Source organism: Monodon monoceros, unplaced genomic scaffold, assembly GCF_005190385.1.
Source record: "Monodon monoceros isolate NGI ecotype Baffin Bay Population unplaced genomic scaffold, NGI_Narwhal_1 Super_Scaffold_2, whole genome shotgun sequence".
NCBI classification, from domain to species: Eukaryota; Metazoa; Chordata; class Mammalia; order Artiodactyla; family Monodontidae; genus Monodon; species Monodon monoceros.
In genome coordinates, this window is record NW_021703776.1 from 8,304,082 (window position 1) to 8,323,979 (window position 19,898).

General features: G+C 48.7%; 1 protein-coding gene across 1 annotated transcript; it reads right to left on the minus strand.

Moving 5' to 3' along the window:
- Positions 1–6,568: 6,568 nt before the first annotated feature.
- Positions 6,569–11,526, minus strand: IGFBP1 (insulin like growth factor binding protein 1). Its single transcript, XM_029234357.1, has 4 exons — positions 11,092–11,526; positions 9,516–9,700; positions 8,207–8,335; positions 6,569–7,297 (listed from the first exon to the last, which is right to left on the minus strand). The coding sequence occupies exons 1-4, from the start codon at positions 11,435–11,437 to the stop codon at positions 7,166–7,168; spliced, it is 792 nt and encodes a 263-aa protein (XP_029090190.1). The 5' UTR covers positions 11,438–11,526; the 3' UTR covers positions 6,569–7,165.
- Between the last annotated feature and the right edge of the window lie 8,372 nt (positions 11,527–19,898).

The window sequence follows — 19,898 nt, forward strand, 5'->3', positions numbered from 1 at the left end:
TCCCCTTCCCCTTGTTAGTGACCGGTTCCGGGTTTTGTGTTACGAAATAACCCAGAGAGCAGTGATGTTCCGACTATAGTTGGAACTTTCCCTGCTTCCATCTCTGGCAAGAGAACCCAAGGAGCCAGCCTGTGGCCTTGCTGGCACCCGTCACGTCTGCAGTAAGCCTCCAGTTCTGGACGGTCCTCCCAGGTTCACCAGCCCCAAGTACCATGAGTCCTCAGCCACCACCCCCCAAGGGCACAAAGAAATGAGTGATCTGGGCTCCCCACTCACCAGGGCCAAGGCCATGCTGTTGCTATGGCAACCCCTTACCAGGGTTCAGCTAGCAAATAAATGCACTGGAAAATTACCAATCGTGGGTACTGAAACGGGGCTTACATGGGTGTCATGAAACGGGGCTTCAGTGATAAGGCAACCTGTCCAAGGCCATTTTCTTATGTGTTCAAAAGTCCTTGAACCAACCGTTCCTCTCCAGAAACGTATCCTAAAGGCACACTAGGGGATGTGCCCAGAGAGCACGAGGATATTAAACTGAAATGCATCCATAGAAAGGAATATTATGCCACCACTAAAATGTGTTTGATGGTAATAATACAGAAGGATGCTCATGGTGGGATAAAGAGCAAAATGCAGTTATATTGCGTACACACATACACATACACACATATACATACACACACACACACATATACATACACACACGCACACACATATACATACACACGCACACGCACACACACATACACATACACACATAAAACCGAACGGAAGGGCACCATAACGGTAACCTGGTTACACTGTGAATGTAGATAACGTCCTTATTTTATGTCTAACTAGTTACAGTTTCAACAACTTCCGTAGTGAACATGAATGGATTCCTTTCTATTTAGAAAAGTATGCTGCTTCCGTGTGGCAGAGCGGTGGCCCACTGCCCGGGGAGGCATCTGCTTCCAAAGTTGGAGGGTGGTGTCTGATCCCGTGAGCATCTCAGGCTCCCACTCCCACAGCTCGTCTCCACGGCCCAGCCGTACCCCCAAACCTCGGGGGCGGCCTGGCCTCCTCCTGGCCCCGCGTTCCACCAGCAGTACGGTCTACGGCTTTGGTCCTGGCATGGTCTGCACGCAGTGAACAGAACACGCAGGATCGCTGCTCTTGTAGAGAAACACAGTAAACGAGGCGGGCCAGTGGGACTCGCGGCCCGTGGGAGACGCGGGTGCGGGAAAACAGGGGGGAGCGGAACGTCCAGCGGCGTCCTTGCTTCTGTTTTCCCTACCCTTTGTTACCGACGTGGGTCCCTGGACTCTTTTTTAAGTAATAGAAATTGATAAGAGGCCAGATGAGAAATTCAGGCTGGGGCCCCTGCGGCAGGACAGCGAGTGAGAACAAGTAACCAGTGCCCTTGCTCGCTCCCCAAGGCACGGGGGAGCTGGTGCCTTCAGTGGGGTGAGAGTGGAGGCCGATGGCGGGGTGGGGCCAGAGGGGTGGCTTCGGTGATGTGCGCACCCCCTTGCTGGTGCTGTGTGCTGGGATCGTGTGCAGCACCCTGCTTTTGCTCCTGGCACCTCAGAAAGGGCGGTTGGTTTGTGGCCTTTTTGTATTTTATTGTTCATACTTGCCCCCCAAATGCGCATGCGTGCAGTTATTTTTAGTCCCTTACAGTTTCTTCATATTCTGTTGCTCGAGGAGACGTTTGTGCAGGTGCAAGCACTGCAGCAAAGTGTCCCCGGCCCCAGGTCCCAGCCTGTCTCACTTTCTTCTTTTTTAGTGTACCTCAGCATCTTTTTAATGGACCCACAACGTCTGTCTCAGGGTAAAACTTATCATAACCTCTTTACCATTCTCAGCATCGGACGTGAGAACCTGTATGTCCCCTTCTTAATATTAAAAAGCCTGCAGTGAATGTTCTTTTGTTGTTGTTGTTGTTGTTGGCGGGGGGAGACATATTTTTGGGTTTTTGTTTAATTTGGAAAAGCTAGTGAAGGAAGGCCTAGCTGAGAGGGAACTGGGGGCAGTGAGGGAGCGGGCCCCCGGAGCCTGAGCGGGGAGCCACCCAGTGTCCCTGTCCGAGGCAGGAGGAGGGGGGTGGATGGGGGGAGATGGAGCTGCAGCCGGAGAGCGGGCAGGTCGGGACCCCAGAGCCCTGGCATTTGTACTGAGTGAATGGGGGGCTGGGAGGCTGCAGACGGGGGTGACCTTGTTGAGCTGTGACAGGCTGGTCCAGTGGCTCCACAGAAGCCAAGGCCTGGGAGGCCTCAACCTGGAGACTGCGGATCAGACCAGAGCTGCCCTGGGGGGGTGAGGTGTGGCCCAGTCAGCGCATATTTTGCAGATATAAGGCGTGGACTGAATGTGAGGGTGAGAAGGTGGACGTAGAACGTCAGGAATGACAGCAAGTCTGAGCAACTAAAGCAGCATTTCCACTGAAGAAGCAAACAGGAGAAGACAGTTTAGGGGCGACTCGGGACCTCTGTACAAGTTCAGGTTGAGAGGCACATCAGACGAGCCCCGGAAACACCGCAGGCACCTCCAGTAAGGTGGCTGTGGATTCCTGAAGGAGAATCTCAAGGTCATTGGAAACAGCAAAGCCCCTGGGAAGACAGACGGCAGCCAAAGATGATTTTAAGGGGGTGAGGCAGGAGGCAGCCGGCAGTGCTGCGGCGTAATCCAAAGGGATAGGCTGCTGTGGCCCTGTCCCCACTAGGGCCCTCAGTACCTGCCCTACACCTACACAGACACCTGGTCCAGGTGTCCTGAGGAGTGAAATCCAGGCAGGGCAGACACTGACAGACGCCAGTGATAACGTACGAAGTTCAGATTATCCCTTCCAGGTCTCCCTCTCTACACTGGGAAGTGTCCACCAGGAATGTCCTCCCCCAGAGCTCCTCCCTGGCCAGGGGAGGGTAAGAATGACCAGACGCAGACTTCTGGTGCTGGACGCTGTCCATTTGGCCCATCCTTCACCTGCACCTGTGTTCTTGAACTTCAGATGTAGACACAGACCGTCACACATCGTCTGAGAGAGTGGCCAGTACCCTGGGACATTATGAATTCACAGTTGTAACAAAAAGTAAACAAAAAAGTAGATTAGTTTCCTTTGGAAACAAAAATATAACAAGTAGGTTTGAAGAGAAGAGGAAAGGTATTGTATCACTTCAATAAAAACACTGGCCATTCTGTGACCCTTGCAATGCCATATGAATTTTAAAATCAGCTTGTCAGTTTCTACAAAGAAGTCACCGAGATTCTGAAAAGGGTTGTGCTTAACCTGTAGGTCAGTTTAGGGTGTATGGCCATGTTGACAATGTCAAGTCTTCTGATACATGAACATGGCGTGTTTTCCAGTTATTTAGATCTTCTTTAATTTCTTGCAAAAAGATTTTGTAGTTTTCAGAATATAAATTTTGTATTTCTTTTGTTAAATATACTAAGTATTTTATTCTTGACACTGTTGTGAGTGAAATTTTCTTAATTTCATTTTTTGATTGTTTATTGCAAGCATATAGAAATACAATTAATTTTTATATATTGAGCTTGTATACTGCAATGTTGTTGTACTCATTTATTAGTTCTAATAGTCTTTTAGTGGATTATTAGAATTTTTTACGTATGAGATCATGTCATCTTCAAACAGATATAGTTCTACTTCTTCCTATATCTGAATGCCTTTTATTTCTTTTTCTTGCCTAATTTTCCTGGCTACAGTGTTGAAGAGAAGTCATGAGAGCAGACATGCTTGTCTTGTTTCTGATCTTAGGGGGAAAGCATATAGACTTTCACCATTAACTATGACATTAGCTGTGGTGTTTTCCTAGATACCTTCTGTCAGCTTGAGGAGGTTTCCTTCTATTCCTAGTCTGTTGAATGTTTTTATCATGAAAGGGTGTTGGATATTATCAAATGCTTTTTCTGAGTCTATTGAGATGATCATGTGATTTTTTTTTTTTTATTTTAGTAGTATGGTTTATTGCATTAATTGATTTTAGGGTGTTAAAACAACCTTGCATTCCTGAGATAAGTCCCACTTGGTCATGGTGAATGATTATTTTAATATGTTGCTGGACTTAGTTTGCTAGTATTTTGTTGAGGATTTTTGTGTCCATATTCATAGATTTTGCTCTATAGTTGTCTTTTCTTGTGATATCTTTGTCTGGTGTGGAATCAGGGTAAAACTTTTTATGAATGTAGGCTCATAAAATGAATTGAGAAGTGTTTTCTCATCTTCTAAATTTTAAAAGAGTTTTAAAGAATTAGTATTCTTTAAATGTTTGGTAGAATTCATCAGTGAAGCCATCTCGACTTTTATTAGTGGGTAGTTTTTTCTTTACTAATTCAATCATTTCACTTGTTATAGGTCTAATCAGATTGTCTAATTCCTCTTGTGTCAGTTTTGGTAGTTCATGTGTTTCTCGAAATGTTTCCATTTCGTCTCAGTAATCCAATTTGTTAGTGTACAATTGTCCATAATATTCCTTTATAATCCTTTTTATTTCTGTAAAATCGGTGGTAATGTCCCCTCTTTCATTTCTGATTTTAGTTATTTGAGCCTTTTCTCTTTTCTTGGTCAATATAGCTAAAGGTTTGTCAATTATGTTGATCTTTTCAAAGAACAAGCTTTTGGTTTCCTTGATTTTTCTCTGTTGATTTTCTGTTCTCTATTTCATTTATTTCCACTCTAATTTTTATTATTTCCTTCCTTCTGCTTGACTTAGGTTTGGTTTGGCCTTCCTTTTCCAGTGTCATAAAGTTTTTTTGAGATTTTTAATGCCCCTATTAATAAATAACAGGGACATTTAAAAGCTGTAAATTTCCTTCTAAGCACTGCTCTACCTGCCTCAGATTTGAGAGTTTCCCAAGCTTGGAAGTAGGGAAGTGCTGTCCCAATTTAGACCCACAGAGGCAAAAGCATGACAAGCAGGACGATTTTCATGGGAGGGGTTCCGTTCGGACCTTCTGCCTCTGCTTGCTGTCAGGACTAAGTGCAGCAATGATCTGGGCCTGACCCGGCCACAGAAACCATCGTATTAATAACGCTTATGGCCTGGATCAGACGTGGAATAGATTCCAAACATGGCTGGAGCAGAGATCCTTCTGTCCCCCCAGGAGCTGTCCCCAGAGCCCATTTACCCCCAGACCTGTGTGAACCCGTGGGACTTGCTGTTGTGACTACATACTCAACATGTGGGTGCATGACTTTTACATGTGAGCAGAGAGAACTGTCCTGTCTATGAACAGGATTGACCCAAGGGAGCTGCTGAGAAGTTGCTGGAGAATCAGGTGGACGCAACAACAATAAAAGATGAGAGCACTAGAATCATGAAGGGCTTTTAACTCAGATTGCCTCCCAAATGCCCATCAACTCCTGATTCGTTTGAAAGGAACCGGAACTGGAAATATGAGACACTGTTGCTGGCCACGACTGCTGCATGAGAGCATGTCCAGAAGCCCTGGGACTAGACAGAGCTTCCCGCCCTGCCCCCCCCCCCCCCCCCCCCCCCCCCCGCCCAGTCTAAGTTAACTGGTACTTTTGACTAACGACCCAAACATGCCATGGTCAAGGTGGATGAATACCCCCAGCTCAGTTGAGACTGAGAACCCCCTGTAGGCGCTGCTGTGCCAGTGCCTTCAAGTTTAGAGTTGTGTCGCTTTAATTTTGCCCAGAAGTCACCTCCTGCGCACCGTGGGGAGGGAAGTCCACCTTCCCCAGCTCCGCTCCTGAGCCCACACCTGAGGGGTAGGTGCAGTCCAGACCCTCAGGCTGGGTCCTACAGGGCCCTCGTGGGGGCTGAAGCGCTGAGAAAAGCTCCCGTTGCCATCACAGGATAACGGCGAGCACGACGATAACCATGCGGTTATTTTTAGCAGGGTGGGATGGGGCCGTGGCTGACACACATCGGGCTGATATATTTTGAATGATGCATCTGAGGGCTGAGCTCACAGTGAGTCCTGCGGGCTCGGCACAGGGAGGATGGCAGCTGTGGGGGTCAGGGGGTGAAGGGGGAGACCCAAGATAGGGAGCTGGAGCCCAGGGCAGGGAGGGGCCGGTCGGGATCCGCTGGGATGGATGAGATGCCCATCCAGGGGGAGAAAAGGAAGGAGCAGTCAGCAGGGCAGGAAGGAAGGGGGGTCAGGAAAGAAGGAACCCACGTGGCAGAGGACCCATGTCTTGGGCTCAGGTCTTAGTCGTGCAAACAGAGGGGCAAGCAGGGTGCTGCCCTGGAGGGCACCACTGAAGCCCTGCAGTGGCCATAGGCTGGGCAGAGTCAGAGAGAAGACGGGTGAGGGAGAAGTTAAGGAAGTGATTCTGCCTTGCATTTAAGATAGGAGAAACCCTGGCCTATTTACAAGAGGAAGGGAAGGAGCTAGCAGAGAGGTTAGGGGCCACAGACGGAGGGAGGGGTGCCCCGGGCGTGGGAGCCCTCAGTGGACAGGGCAGACCTGCCAGCATTGGGGACCAGGAACCTGCAGACTGGACTCGCCAGCGCTGCATGCGGAAGGGGAGGTGACGGACGGAGGGAATTCAGGAAGGAAGAAGACGTTATGTTCAAGAAATGTTCGTGACCATAGCAATGTTCCAGTGTGGGCTATTTATTCCAGCGTGTTTACACTGTGTCCATGTGTTTGACAATAACTGCAATACATATGTTAACACGTAGCGACACCGTCACGTGTATTTTTGGCTACATAATCAACATTTAAGCTCGCCTGCAAATTTACGCTAAACACAGGTCCATGGAATAAACAGAGTAAATCATTCTTAAGCACAGCTTAACCATCCTCCATCAAACCACTTAAAGAAAATCACTGCTACACATTTGATTTTGCATTTTCTCGGCAGTATTTTCCTATGCTCTTTAAGACAGAAGCGTGAACCTCTGAAGAGCTAAAATGCAAGCATTTACATACAACATGATGGGAAGTGTTTCATGATATATAAATTAATATAACACAAGTTACTGTGTAGAAAAAAATAAATTTATGGTGAATAAATAAACTACAGCTTTATATATCAAGTCATATGTGGAGTATAAAAAGTAATTCCTATGTATATACATATACATCTATATATATATATATATATATAAGTGTGTGTGTATTCCAGAGTATAAATATCATATGTACTTAAATATTTCATGTGAAGGAATAGATCATATTGCATCTGTTTTCAGTTCTGTAAGTTAAAATACTGATGGCATTTGGGGTCCCCTCTGATTGCCACGGACCCCAGGATCTTCTTTCCGCTCCAAGGGTAGACACACCAGCAGAGCCCAGGCTCTCCTTCCAGGGATGTCTCACACTGCAAAGAAAAGAAGCGAGGTCAACAGCAGCCCCTGTGAAGCTGAGAGGGTGGCGGAGCTCCGTGTTGCTCAGTGCCGTGTGGAGGGCGTGGCAGCTGAGAGCCAGGCCATGGGCATCCCCAACCGGCCGTGACCATGACTAAGGGCAAATCCTACACCGTCCTGGTTCTCTTCGTAAAATAGAGACTAAGGGCAAGTGCCCAATGCAATAAGGATGTCACGCGTGTGTTGAATGGTACAGCGTGTGCAGAACTGTCTGCTTCACGGCCCCTACGGCAGAGCGTCTGAGCCCGGAGGGAGCCTGCCCATGTGTGGCCAACCTTGCTGTCGTATCCCCTGCCAAATTCCTTGTTTGTTATAAAGCACTTCCTGGTCCCCAGTTTCCCCCAGAAATATCCACAGAACCTAGGCTTCACTGAGTCCTAAAGGGCTCCTCAAAATTAGGTCTTGGTTTGTTTAATCTCACTTATTATCTGGCAAGCCAAAAAAATGCTATTATATTTAATTATAAAGTTCATTTCCCTTTGTAGGGAGAAAAAATGTAAGAGATGTCCAAACAGATACTCACTTTCCTAAGCAGAATTGTCCTGTTCCTCTCTATTACAGGTGAGACACTGAGATCCAGAACGTGAGGGGCCTGTGAAGGTCCCCACCTGCTGAGATTTGCTAGCTGATGGAGCGACACTCTGCTCAGGGCCCCCCGAGTGCACACGGGCTTTGAGCATGGAGCTGGTCTTCAGGCTACCAGGGGGCTAGTGCCTCCTACTCCCAGAGAGGTGGGTCTTGCGTAACATGATCTGTTGCGTGGTTTTACGTTGCTCACTTGGAGCTGGACACCCTGTTTGTTGAAAGGCGGGCGCTTGGCTGGGGTGTGGGCATCAGGGGCTGTCGCGTGAGGATGCACATACCTGTTTGCTGTGATAGAATCCATTCTTGTTGCAGTTTGGCAGATAAAATTTGTAAAGTTTGTCTCCTGCCTTCTGCTGCTCCCTGGCTAATCTGTCCAGCACTTTGTAGAGTTCTCGCTGGCAGGGCTCCTGAAAGAAAAATTTGACGCTGGGATAAATGACAAGAAACAGTGTATTATTAGCCTAAAAGGGGAGTGGATGTAAGAGGTTTTGTGTGGGCACTGAGGACAGGCCTGGACCCACTTTCCCTGGGCCTCACTCTCTCACCTATAGAAGGAGGGTGGTTAGTCTCTGTTCTGAGCTGTTAAGATAAAGGATGGGAACCCCATGCCCTCCCTCACTGGACATTCACTAAACACTTGCAGGAGACAAGAGCATCACCAATGCCATGAGCTCTCCGACTCTCCTGCCCCCCGTGAGTAATTCTGGCATCAGTCATCTGGTTGAAAGGAGAATGGGCACAACTCTGTGAACGGAGAACTTCGTAGCAGAGATTTCTAAATTTTGAACAACATTCCTCTGTAATCTACAAGGTTAGTTCACATGAACCAAATTCGTTGAGGATTAAGGCGTTCATCTGGACAATCTGAGATAAGCATGAACTTTTCTCTATTTGTCGTCATTTCAAGCTTAAACTCTGAAGTGTCTAGAAAATGGTTCAATCTCCACTTTTCTGGGTATGCATGTTTTCAGAAGTGATTTTCTTTCTTTTTTTCGCAAACGAACCCAAGTCACTCCAACTTTGATTCTTTGTCGCCCTCAAGTGGTAGGACTAAAAACATACATCAATTAAGATGCTACAAGGGAGTTAGCGCTTAACGGGGATAGAGCTTCAGTTTGGGAAGATGAAAAAGTGCTCAGGATGGACGGTCATGATAGATAGTAGCAGAATAATGTGACTGTACTTAATGTAACTAAACTTTATACTTTAAAACGATTAAAATGCTAAATTTTATGTTATGAATGTTTTACCACAATTTCTTAAAAAGTGGGGGGAAGATGGGATGGGGGAGGAGGATGTTAAGAATAGCTCAGTGCTCTTTAGACACCACCAGTCTGATACCCTCATTTTAGAGATGAGCTCAGAGACGTGAAGTAATGTATCTAAGGTTGCACAGCACGAACTGCATTTTCTTTCCATCCAGAGGGCTCCTCTGCTGAAAGCCCTTGGGTTAAAAGTTCCCAAAGCTAAGCTGAGAAATGTCTGTTAGGCTTTGGGAAGGAACTTGTTTATATCCAGAGCTCAGGAGCGGACCTGCAGGGCCCAGCAGATTCAGGCTAGAGGCTCCACCTACCCCGAGGCTCTCACCTTCCGATTTTTGATGTCTGTGATCTCCAGAGCCCTCATGCTCTCATAATTACTGATGGCGTTCCAGAGGATGGGCAGGTCCTCACTGGACTCAGCCATCAGGTGGAAATTGTCCAGAAGCTGCTCCTGGGTCATCTCTGAGCTCTCAGGGGACATGTTCTCTAGGGTGGCAGGGTCCTTTGCCTCTGAAAATGGAAAAACGAAAACCCATGAGCCTCCCTCCGAAGCATCTGCACCTGTGCCCCCCTCCCCTGAAGCTGCTTCCCTTCCCACAAAACCGGACTGGGACAGGATGGCCATGCTGACCCAGAGTTTTGCCTACTCCCTCTTTAAAGGAACTTCTGATGGCTTCCAGGTAGAGGGATGACCCAGCAGCAATACCAATGGCAAGAGTGCCCTGTGTTTCTGCTTCTAAAGTAGCCAAATGCACATTTGTCAAAGCCCGGGAAGAGCCCTGAGAAAGCCATGGATTACAATTCAATTCCTGACCCCATCCTCAGCTTTCCTATCCATAAAATGGGCATTTTAGTAATTCCCTGTGAACAGGTGGTAGGGTTTGTTTAGAGGTGGGGTCTAGATTGCAGCTCTACTCTCTTCTTTTCCAGGGGCTCTGCCTTCCCACAGAGTGACTTCTTTGCAACCCTGGGAAGAGGGAGGGTCACCAGATTTCTTGCAGAGTCCTAGGGTTTGGATCTGGTGCATGGACAGAATGATAGAGAACTGGCTCTCCTGAGGGAACCCGGGGGGACACCCTCTCCTTTGAGGACCACAGAGATGACTCTGAAGGCAGAGAACCAGGAGGAAAACCGTCCCCACCTTGGAAGGGTGATGCGCTCCAGTAGATCCCTATCAGGGCATAGAGCCACAAGATCCCGCCAAGAATCACGGAATCACTGGACATACAGCTGCCCCGACAGGGAGGTAGGGAGAGGGGGTAGAGGTGGGTGTATTCCCTCTGCTTCCCACTACAAATAAATCACTGCTAAATTCAGGAAAGTTCTGAGGAGGCAGCACACACATCAACCACTGTTTTTCTATGGCAATGAACGCAAGTGAAGTTTTTAGCCTGAACTTTCACATTATGTTCTGTAAACATCTGGGAAGCACATACTGTCTGCACAGGACATATATTTCAAAGGACATTCCAAACACCTCCCAGGAGGCCAGTGGTACAGGCTCCCACTGCACGTCTTCCCGGAAACTAATGCATTGGCAGGGAGGAGAGCCAGGGGCGGCTGGAGTGGCACCCCGCTGCCCGGGCACCCCATCGCCTCCCTCTTCTGGGTTTCTATAGATCGGTGGGCTGCCCAGGTGGTCTGGGCTCCCTCCCCCAGCTCTCCCACCAAGTTGCGTGTGTCCTGCCTTATCCTAAGCGCCCCCTGCAGGACCACACAACGATGGAGTTCATCTGGGTGACAAATCCTTTCCCCTTACAGGTTTTGGCTGCAAGCTCTGAGCCTGGCCGGGTTTGCTCCCCACTGGCTGTGAGCTTTGGTGGAGCCCCAGCCCTCTGCCCGCCCCAGTCCCCACCCCATCTGTCCCAGGGGAGGGACCCGGGCGGGGAGACGGTTGGTACCTGTGGCCTCGGCGCTGGGCGCGGGCATGCAGGCGCCCTGGCCGCGGGTGAGGGCGTACAGGGGCCGAGGCTCCCCGGGCAAGGCGCGGCAGCTGAGCCCATGGGCGCAGCGCGCAGTAGCCACGCCGCATGCGGCGTCCAGCGGCAGGGCGCACGTGGGGCAACAGCCGCAGCCGGCGGGCCGGGTGAGCTCCGGGCACGAGGCGGGCACGGGAGGGCAGAGCGCCAGCCTCTCGGCGGAGCAGGGCGCGCAGCGCCAGGGCTGGGGAGCGTCAGCGGCTGAGCCGAGCTGAACGGCCAGCGAGAGCAGAAGCGGCCAGGCGCGGACAGCCGGGACTTGGGGCATCGCCAGGCAGCGGTGGCGGTCAGGAGCCGGTGCTCCCTAGGCGGTGGCGGCGGCGCGCTGGCCGATGCTGGCTGAGCGGTGGCTGATGCTCGCTGGGCACTGGGTGCGCCTTATGAAGGGCGCCGGCCGGGCCACCTGAACCAGCGGTTAATGATTGGCGGCGCCGCGTGCTCGCGGCCGGTGTTCAAAATAAGTTTGTTTTGGTTGTAGGCGCACTGCCCTGCGCAAACCGTGGGTAGAAGGAGGACAAACGGTCCAGGTTTCAGACAGTGTTTGTCCTGTCGTTAGGGTTCAGACCTGGAGCCAAAGTGCAATTCCAGCCAGGAGCGCACAGCCAAGTGGAGGGTGGCGCTTGCTTGTTTCGTTCAAGGGGCATCTTCAGGCTGAGTCTGCCGGCGGTCCCCGGAAGACCCAGGGAAAGCAAGAGAGATAAGCTGGGCAAGGCCAGCGCATTGGCCAGTTTTCAAGTGGGGAAATCAAGGCCCAGGCAGAAGAAGGAAGGATGGGCTTAGATAGAAGCCAGGTGTTTGAAAGCCCTGGCAGCTTCTCAGTGGCAAAGCCCAGAACTGTTTCTCCCTCTGCAGAAAGAAGACCAACGGGCCCCTTAACTGCTGTCTTGAGAGCCTTTCCCAGGAGGAAAGAAGGAAGGAAAGGGGCAGTTCCTCCCAGGGCTGATGCCGCCCTCGCTAATGTCACCACAGCCCCCAGAGACCCACCTTGTTAACTGAGCTTACAGAGAGAGAGGGACTCAGAGCCATTCAGAGACAGGGCGAGGGCGCAGAGCCAAGCCCAGACCCCAGCTTCCTCTGACTTTCAGCCTCAGACCAGATTTTTATCAGGAGTTGATGACCAAGGCTTTCTCTCTAGTTAGAATTCCTGTTTCTGAATATCCTCTTGAGTGGAAAGAAAAATGTCACTGTACCTTCAAAGACAGTGAGATATGGCCCTGCCCTTGTCCAGGTACTGCAGGTGCCCTCACTGGCACCCGGTCCCTGGAAACCAGGCAGCTACTCACAAGAACAAGGCAGCTGTATATTTACTGATGGAGAAAAATCTCCAAGGTTTGTAATATCATGCAAGTTAAGTAACATTTCCAAGTGAAGTAAAACTAACGAGGCACAGAATATGCCACTGTTTGTGTACAAAAAAGGAATATGAATGTATATGTCACTGTGATCCTAAATGTATTGAATATTCTGAGAAGAATATGAAGGAACTGCTACCACTGCCTGCCTTGGAGGGGAGGTGTGACATTAGGTGATTGGGGAAGAGACTGGTTTCCCTTCACACTCTTTTTTATCCTTCTAGATTCACATTATCTAGTAAATACTATGTTTTCTTTCTTTGTTTGGTTTTTTTTGGTATCATCAGGTACTTACATTATCAGTTATATTATCTATCTCAAAAAGAAACAAATTGAAATTAATTTACTAGCTTTTTTTTCTAGTGACTTCATTGGCTCTGTGGCCTGGGGAAAGTTACTTGCCTTGTGTTCTGCCACTATTATATCAATAACTTGTCACCCCTGCCCCCCAGCATGTCCTCAGGAACAATCAAAATAAGGTTGGTGAAAACAGTTGCAGTTGGATGTTCACGGTCATGTTGGTCATTATTTTTACAAAGCAAAGGTCAGTGTCTGGTTCAGGAGCAGACCAATGGTTTTGACTTTTTTCACTTTATTTCTGAGGTGAGTTTCTAAAGGATTTCATCTCCCCAAAAGAACTTGTGCCCTGAATGTTCTCTCTGGACTTCCTCGATTTAGAATCAGCGTGCCCACTTGAAACGTTTTCTTCATGACACACATGAAAGAGAGAATCATCTGGTAAATATCTGGGCCCCACCTACTGTGTGCCTGGCAATTTGCCAGCCCTGTACAGTTCACCCAGTTGTGCACTCGCCCGGTGAGGTCCCTTCCTCCCTCTCTGAGGTCTCCTTCATCCTGCACGTAGTGGAAATTCCTCTCCTGGTGAATCGATTTCCCAAATGTTTCCTAGCCTTGCCTCATAGCAGCAGCAAACCAAATGACCACCAACCCAGAGAGAGCTCTCCCTGCTTCCAACCCCGTCAACACAAACGGACAGGGCTCTTCCTCGAGGCCTGTGTGGGCCGTCTGTCCCCTCTCTCCTGGAAGGTCAAGAGGTAGCTTCTGCTGTGCTCATTTCTGGGTGCATCCTGAATCCCAGGCCCCACCGCCCACTGGCTGGCATCCACAGCCTGGCCTGGCCTTCCGTGCCCCCCGCGGTCTGACCCCAAGGTCTGGTCCCTATTAGCATGAGGGGGCGCTCCTGCTGGGGGCACTGAGCTGCAGGGTGGTGGGGGAGGGAGCCCCTCCCTACGTGTCATAGACTTGGAGCCTCCCCTAATCCCAGCCCTGCAGACTCCGGCTCATTTTCCAGGCTTAATGTCCCTCCACCCCAACTCAAGAAGAAAAAAACCCACCGTCATACCTCCATGACTTTCTTCTTGCTGAGTGAATTTTCTCCATGAGTGAATTTTCCCCACCCTACCGTCCGCGTCCCCCTACTGTCCGCGTCCCCCTATCATCCACGTCTCCCGACCATCCACGTCCCCCTACCATCCGCGTCCCCCTATCATTCACATCTCTCTGTCATCCACATCTTCACGGTGTTGGTGAAGATGTTCTGCCCCTTTTCCATCCCTCAGGATCCACCTGAAGTTCCTCTTCCCTGAGAAGCCTTCCTGGCAGCTCCCAGGTAGAATGAGGTGCCCCCACTGCGTTCCCAAAGACTGTGACAATGGGTTAGGGGCACTGTAGCTGAAGAGCTACATAAACCTGCATTTACCTGTGTTGTCTCCTGCCAGGCTGGGTGGGCAGGGGACAGGCTCACAGAGGCCCCTGCCCCATCCATGCCCAGGGCACTAATGGTGCCCCAGCCCATCCTCCTAAGGACTCTAGATTCCAAGAACCAGGCACTCCTGGATGCAGAGCATGGGAGCAGGGCGTGGTGGGGGAATGGGGAGCCGTGGTCTCCTATACGTGAACTGTAGGTACCCGGCGCCTGGCGGTGCTCGCCAGACTTGCCAGGGGTCCTCCCCAAGAGCTCAAGAGGTAGGGCTTATCACACCAGCTGGGGGTGAAGCCCCCCTTTGCCCAAACCGAAGCTGGTACCCTTCATGCTGAACCACATAGACGTAAGGATGATGTAAGGAAGGGCCAATATTATCTGTGTGAGCGAGGGCAATTGGGAGTATATTTGGGGGGACAGGGGTGAAAAGTAGCTTTGGGGGTACATATGGGAAGTTTTCGGTGCCAGCTACAGAATCTGTATCTTACCAACTAGGCAAAACAAAGCATTACACTCGTGGAGCTCCAGTGACACAGAAGATGCCTGGCACTCTGCTTCTTCATCCCGCATTGTAAATTTTCTGCCTGCAGAGGAAAGGAGACCACTGTTGCCATCACAGAAAAGCAGAGGAGCTGCATGTAATCTGGGCAATCTCTCTGTGCGGCCCCAGGAGAAGACACGACCTGAATGGGGCTGCACACAGCGTCTTTGCTGCTAATTTCATGACGCTTCACAGCACACCGCCTCTGGTTGCAGCTCCAAGAACTCAGCTCCAAGAGTTTCATCAACCCCTGAAGGGCAGGCGTGGGAGCTCCCCAGCAAGACCTCCTGTGCTGGCACCTTGGATTCCACGTCCTGCATATTACGTAACCTCCCTGCGCCTCAGTTTCCGTGTCTATAAAATGGGGATAATGCAGAGGCTGGCACAGTCAGCCCTGCATAAATGTGAGCTGTCACCACCATCCACAGCCACAGGGTGCGCTCACAGAGCAGACGATGATGAAACTGCGTGGGGCCTTCCGTCACCTGCTGTTTCCAATTCTGCCTCCGTGTTACGAGCTGCTTACTCACCACCAGCTGGAAAATTGGGCAATCGCTGCTCTGAAAAACAATGCAAAGGTCAAGGGCAAAATCAGATTTTCAAAGGGAGAGATCGCTGCAATCCAGGGGAACCTCCAAGGGAAGTTGTTTTTAAGCCGGGGGGGAAAAACACAAAAAGATGTTCTGCCGTGTTCCGCGATCGATGGACACAGCGAATGATGCAAATCTTGCAAAGGCCTGGCCTGCTGCCCGGCTCCTGAGCAATGAAGGCCACCGCTCCGCAAACTGAGGGCAAGTCTACTCCCCCTGCTAATCAAAGTGGAAAAGCAAACCTTGCTTTTGTCACGTCAACACAGCCCAGATCCTAAACACAGGAGCTCAAACAGTGTGCCCGGGGCAGGGCCGGTGCCCGAGGGCCCCGTGGAAAAACCAGGGTTTAATCTCTACTTTGGCAGGTCACCCACCCTGCATTCCCATTTGGGGTGCCACTGGGGTTGGGATACAAGTGCCAGACACGTGGATGGCGCTCAAGGGTAATCACTCCCTTGCCCTCCTCCTGCACCAGGGGCCTCAGTCAGGGTCTAGACCAGACTCACATCACCTGGGCCTGGTTAGAAATGCATACTCCCAGGTCCCACCCAGACCCTTGACCCAGAAGCTCGGCGATGGGGGCTGGCCCTCTGTTTTCACAAGCTCTCCAGAGGACCCTGATGCTCTCTCAAGTTTGAGGGCATTTAGAAGACCCACGCCATCCCACTGCCACTCAAAACCACACCGTAAGAAGCTGGCAGTGGGGAGTTCAGGGCAGGGTAATGGATAGAAGAGTCGTTGCCGTACTTGGGTGGGGTGGGCAGCATGAGGCGATGGAAGAATCTTGGAAGGAGAGAAGAGACCTGAGCCGTCCCGTCTCGATTCTGCTGCTCACCCCAGATGAACCGTGTGAGTCATTTCCAGCCAGGATTCACTGCCCCGTGTAGCAGCGAAGAGTCTGCCCATGGGCTGCGGGAAATCCCTAGCCTCTCTGCTATGTTAGGCATAATGTTGTATGGTTAAGCGTTGATGATCATTCTTTGGTGATGAGTTCTGTGGTTTCATAGATGGTTAAAAGTGTCCATGACTTCAATGAGGAGAAAAGGCTGCTGCACCAGACTGGGCCCGTGATGTCCCCCAGGAAGTCCACACTCTCCAGCTCTCTGCACAAAGACCTTAATATGTCTATGGACACATCGGTCAACCTCAAACGTCCGGGATCCCCCTCGCCAAGCCCCATCGAACCCACACAGGGGCCACAGGGTGTCTCCCACCCACAGAACTCAGCAACAACCTAGTACTTTATTCATGCCTTCCAGGCATGAGGTTACACAACTCTGCTAATTCTCTGACCTGGGCAAAGGGCAGGGACCCTGGGACGACAAGTGGGGGATTGCCTCCTGCATTACAATTTCTAGTCCATCACATAGGGCACTGTCACCTACATCAAGTGTGCACATCATGGGGGCATCTCACCCGCATTACAGCATGAACATTGTGGGTGCTGTCACCAGGCAGAGTGAATAAGTGTTCTTTTGCTCCACAAACTTTTCATCGGTTGGTATTGTCAGTATCTGGATTGGGGTCATTCTAATAGTTGTGTGCCTGTATCTGTGTTGTAATTTGCATTTTCCAGATGAAATATGAAGTGGAGGATTTTTTTTATGTGCTTAGCTGCCATTTGTTTATCTTCTTTAGGGATATGTCTCATAAGGCCTTTGACCATTTATTAATCAAGTTGTTTGTTTTCTTATTTGGGGGTTTTAAGTGTTCTTTTAGCATTTTAGCCAACAGCTCTTTATTAGATTTGTCCTTTGCAAATATTTTCTCCTGGTCTGTGGGTTTTCTTCTCATTCTCTTAACATGTTCTTTCACAGGTCAGAAGTTTTTCATTTTATTGAAGTCCAGCTTATAAATTTTTGTTTTATTGTGTCCTGTGTTTGGTGTTGAATCTATAAAAGTCATCACCATACCCAAGATCATCTAGGTTTTCTCCTAGGTAATCTAAGAATTTATAGTTTTGCATTTTACATTTAGTTCTGTGATCCATTTTGAGTTAATTTTTGTGAAGAGTGTAAGGTCTGTGTCTAGATTTTTTTTCTTTCTTTTTTTTTTTTTTGCTTGTAGATGTGTAGTTGTTCCAGCACCATTTGTTGAAAAGACTTTTCACCATTTGTTGAAAAGAACAAACCATTTGTTTGTTCCAGCACCATTTGTTAGTCTGCACTGTATTACCCTTGTTCCTTTGTACAAGACCAGTTGATGATATTAATGGGATTCTATTTGGGGACTCCCTAAACTGCTCCACTGCTCTATTTGTCTATTAATTCATCAGTATCACACTCTAGGCTATAGAATTATACATTTATATGTCATAATTTATTTACTATAGACTTGTAATAAATCTTGAGGTCATGTAATATCAGTCTTCCCACTTTGTTCTTCATCAACATGATGTTGGCGCTTCTGGGTATTTTACCTCCATATAAAATTTAGAATCAGTTTGTCGATATCTACAAAATAACTTAGTGATTTTCATTGGGATTGTCTTGAATCCATATTTAAGTTGGGAAGAACTGACATCTTGACAATATTGAGTCTTCCTAACCATGATTAAATTCCATTAAATTTATTAAATTATTTATTAAATTCTTCTTTGATCTCATTCATCAGAGTATTGTTTTCCGCATACAGATGGTGTACATATTTTCTTACATTTATACACAAGTATTTCATTTTGGAGGGTGCTACTGTAAATGGTGTTGTGCTTTTAATTTCAAATTCCACTTATTAACTGCTGTTTTCCAAAGGGATTGAATTTGGAGATTGGTTCAAGATGGTGGAGTAAAAGAATGTGCGCTCACTCCCTCTTGCGAGAGCACTGGAATCACAACTAACTGCTGAACAGTCATTGACAGGAAGACACTGGAACTCATCAAAAAAGATACCCCACATCCAGAGACAAAGGAGAAGCTGCAGTGAGATGGTAGGAGGGGCGCAATCACAATAAAATCAAACCCCGCAATCGCTGGGTGGGTGACTCACAGACTGGAGAACACTTATGCCACAGAAGACCACCCAGTGGAGTGAAGGTTCTGAGCCCCACGTCAGGCTTCCCAACCTGGGGGTCCGGCAATGGGAGGAGGAATTCCTAGAGAATAAGACTTTGAAGCCTAGGGGGGTTTGATTGAAGGACTTTGACAGGACTAGGGGAAACAGAGACTCCACTCTTGGAGGGCACACACAGAGTAGTGTGTGCATCAGGACCCAGGGGAAGGAGCAGTGACCCCTAGGAGACTGAACCAGACCTACCTGCTAGTGTTGGAGGGTCTCCTGCAGAGGCAGGGGGTGGTTGTGGCTCACTGTGGGGACAAGGACTCGGGCAGCAGAAGTTCTGGGAAGTGCTCCTTGGTGTGAGTCCTCCCAGAATCTACCATTAGCCCCACCAAAGAGCTAGGTAGGCTCCAGTGCTTGGTCACCTCAGGCCAAACAACCAACAAGGAGGGAACCCAGCTCCACCCATCAGCAGACAAGCAGATTAAAGTTTTACTGAGCTCTGCCCACCAGAGCAACAGCCAGCTCTACCCACCACCAGTCCCTTCCATCAGGAAGCTTGCACAAACTTCTTAGATAGCCTCATCCACCAGAGGGCAGACAGCAGAAGCAAGAAGAACTACAATTCTGTAGCCTGTGGAATGAAAACCACATTCACAGAAAGACAGACAAAATGAAAAGGCAGAGGACTATGTACCAGATGAAGGAACAAGATAAAACTCCAGAAAAACAACTAAATGAAGTGGAGATAGGCAACTTTCCAGAAAGAGAATTCAGAGTAATGATAGTGAAAATGATCCAGGACCTCGGAAAAAGAATGGAGGCAATGATTGAAAAGATAAAGAAATGTTTAACAAAGACCTAGCAGAATTAAAGAACAAACACCTAGAAGAATTAAAGAACAAATAGAGATGAACAACACAATAACTGAAATGAAAAATACACTAGAAGGAATCAATAGCAGAATAACTGAGGCAGGAGAACGGATAACTGACCTGCAAGACAGAATGATGGAATTCACTGCTACGGAACAGGATAAAGAAAAAAGAATGAAAAGAAATGAAGACAGCCTAAGAGACCTCTGGGACAACATTAAACACACCAACGTTCTCATTATAGGGGTCCCAGAAGGAGAAAAGAGGGAGAAAGGACCCAATAAAATATTTGTAGAGACTGTAGTCGAAAATTTCCCTAACTGGGAAAGGAAATAGCCACCCAAGTCCAGGAAGTGCAGAGAGTCCCAGGCAGGATAAACCCAAGGAGAAACATGCTGAGACACATAGTAATCAAATTGACAAAAATTAAAGGCAAGGAAAACTTATTAAAACCACAAGGGAAAAATGACAAATAACATAAAAGGGAACTCCCATAAGGTTAACAGGTGATTTCTCAGCCGAAACTCTGCAAGCCAGAAGGGAGTGGCACGATATATTTAAAGTGATGAAAGGGAAGAATCTACAACCAAGATGACTCTACCTGGCAAGGATCTCATTCAGATTTGACGGAGAAATAAAAAGCTTTACAGAAAA

What these genes read in the sequence shown, in the direction of transcription:
- IGFBP1 (XM_029234357.1), bottom strand. Translation starts at nt 11,437, where the DNA reads ATGCCCCAAGTCCCGGCTGTCCGCGCCTGGCCGCTTCTGCTCTCGCTG. An exon ending in CAGACATCAAAAATCGGAAG is followed by an intron (nt 8,336 to 9,515) that starts GTGAGAGCCTCG and finishes TTTTTCTTTCAG; the next exon opens with GAGCCCTGCCAGCGAGAACT. An exon ending in GATTCTATCACAGCAAACAG is followed by an intron (nt 7,298 to 8,206) that starts GTATGTGCATCC and finishes TTTTCTTTGCAG; the next exon opens with TGTGAGACATCCCTGGAAGG.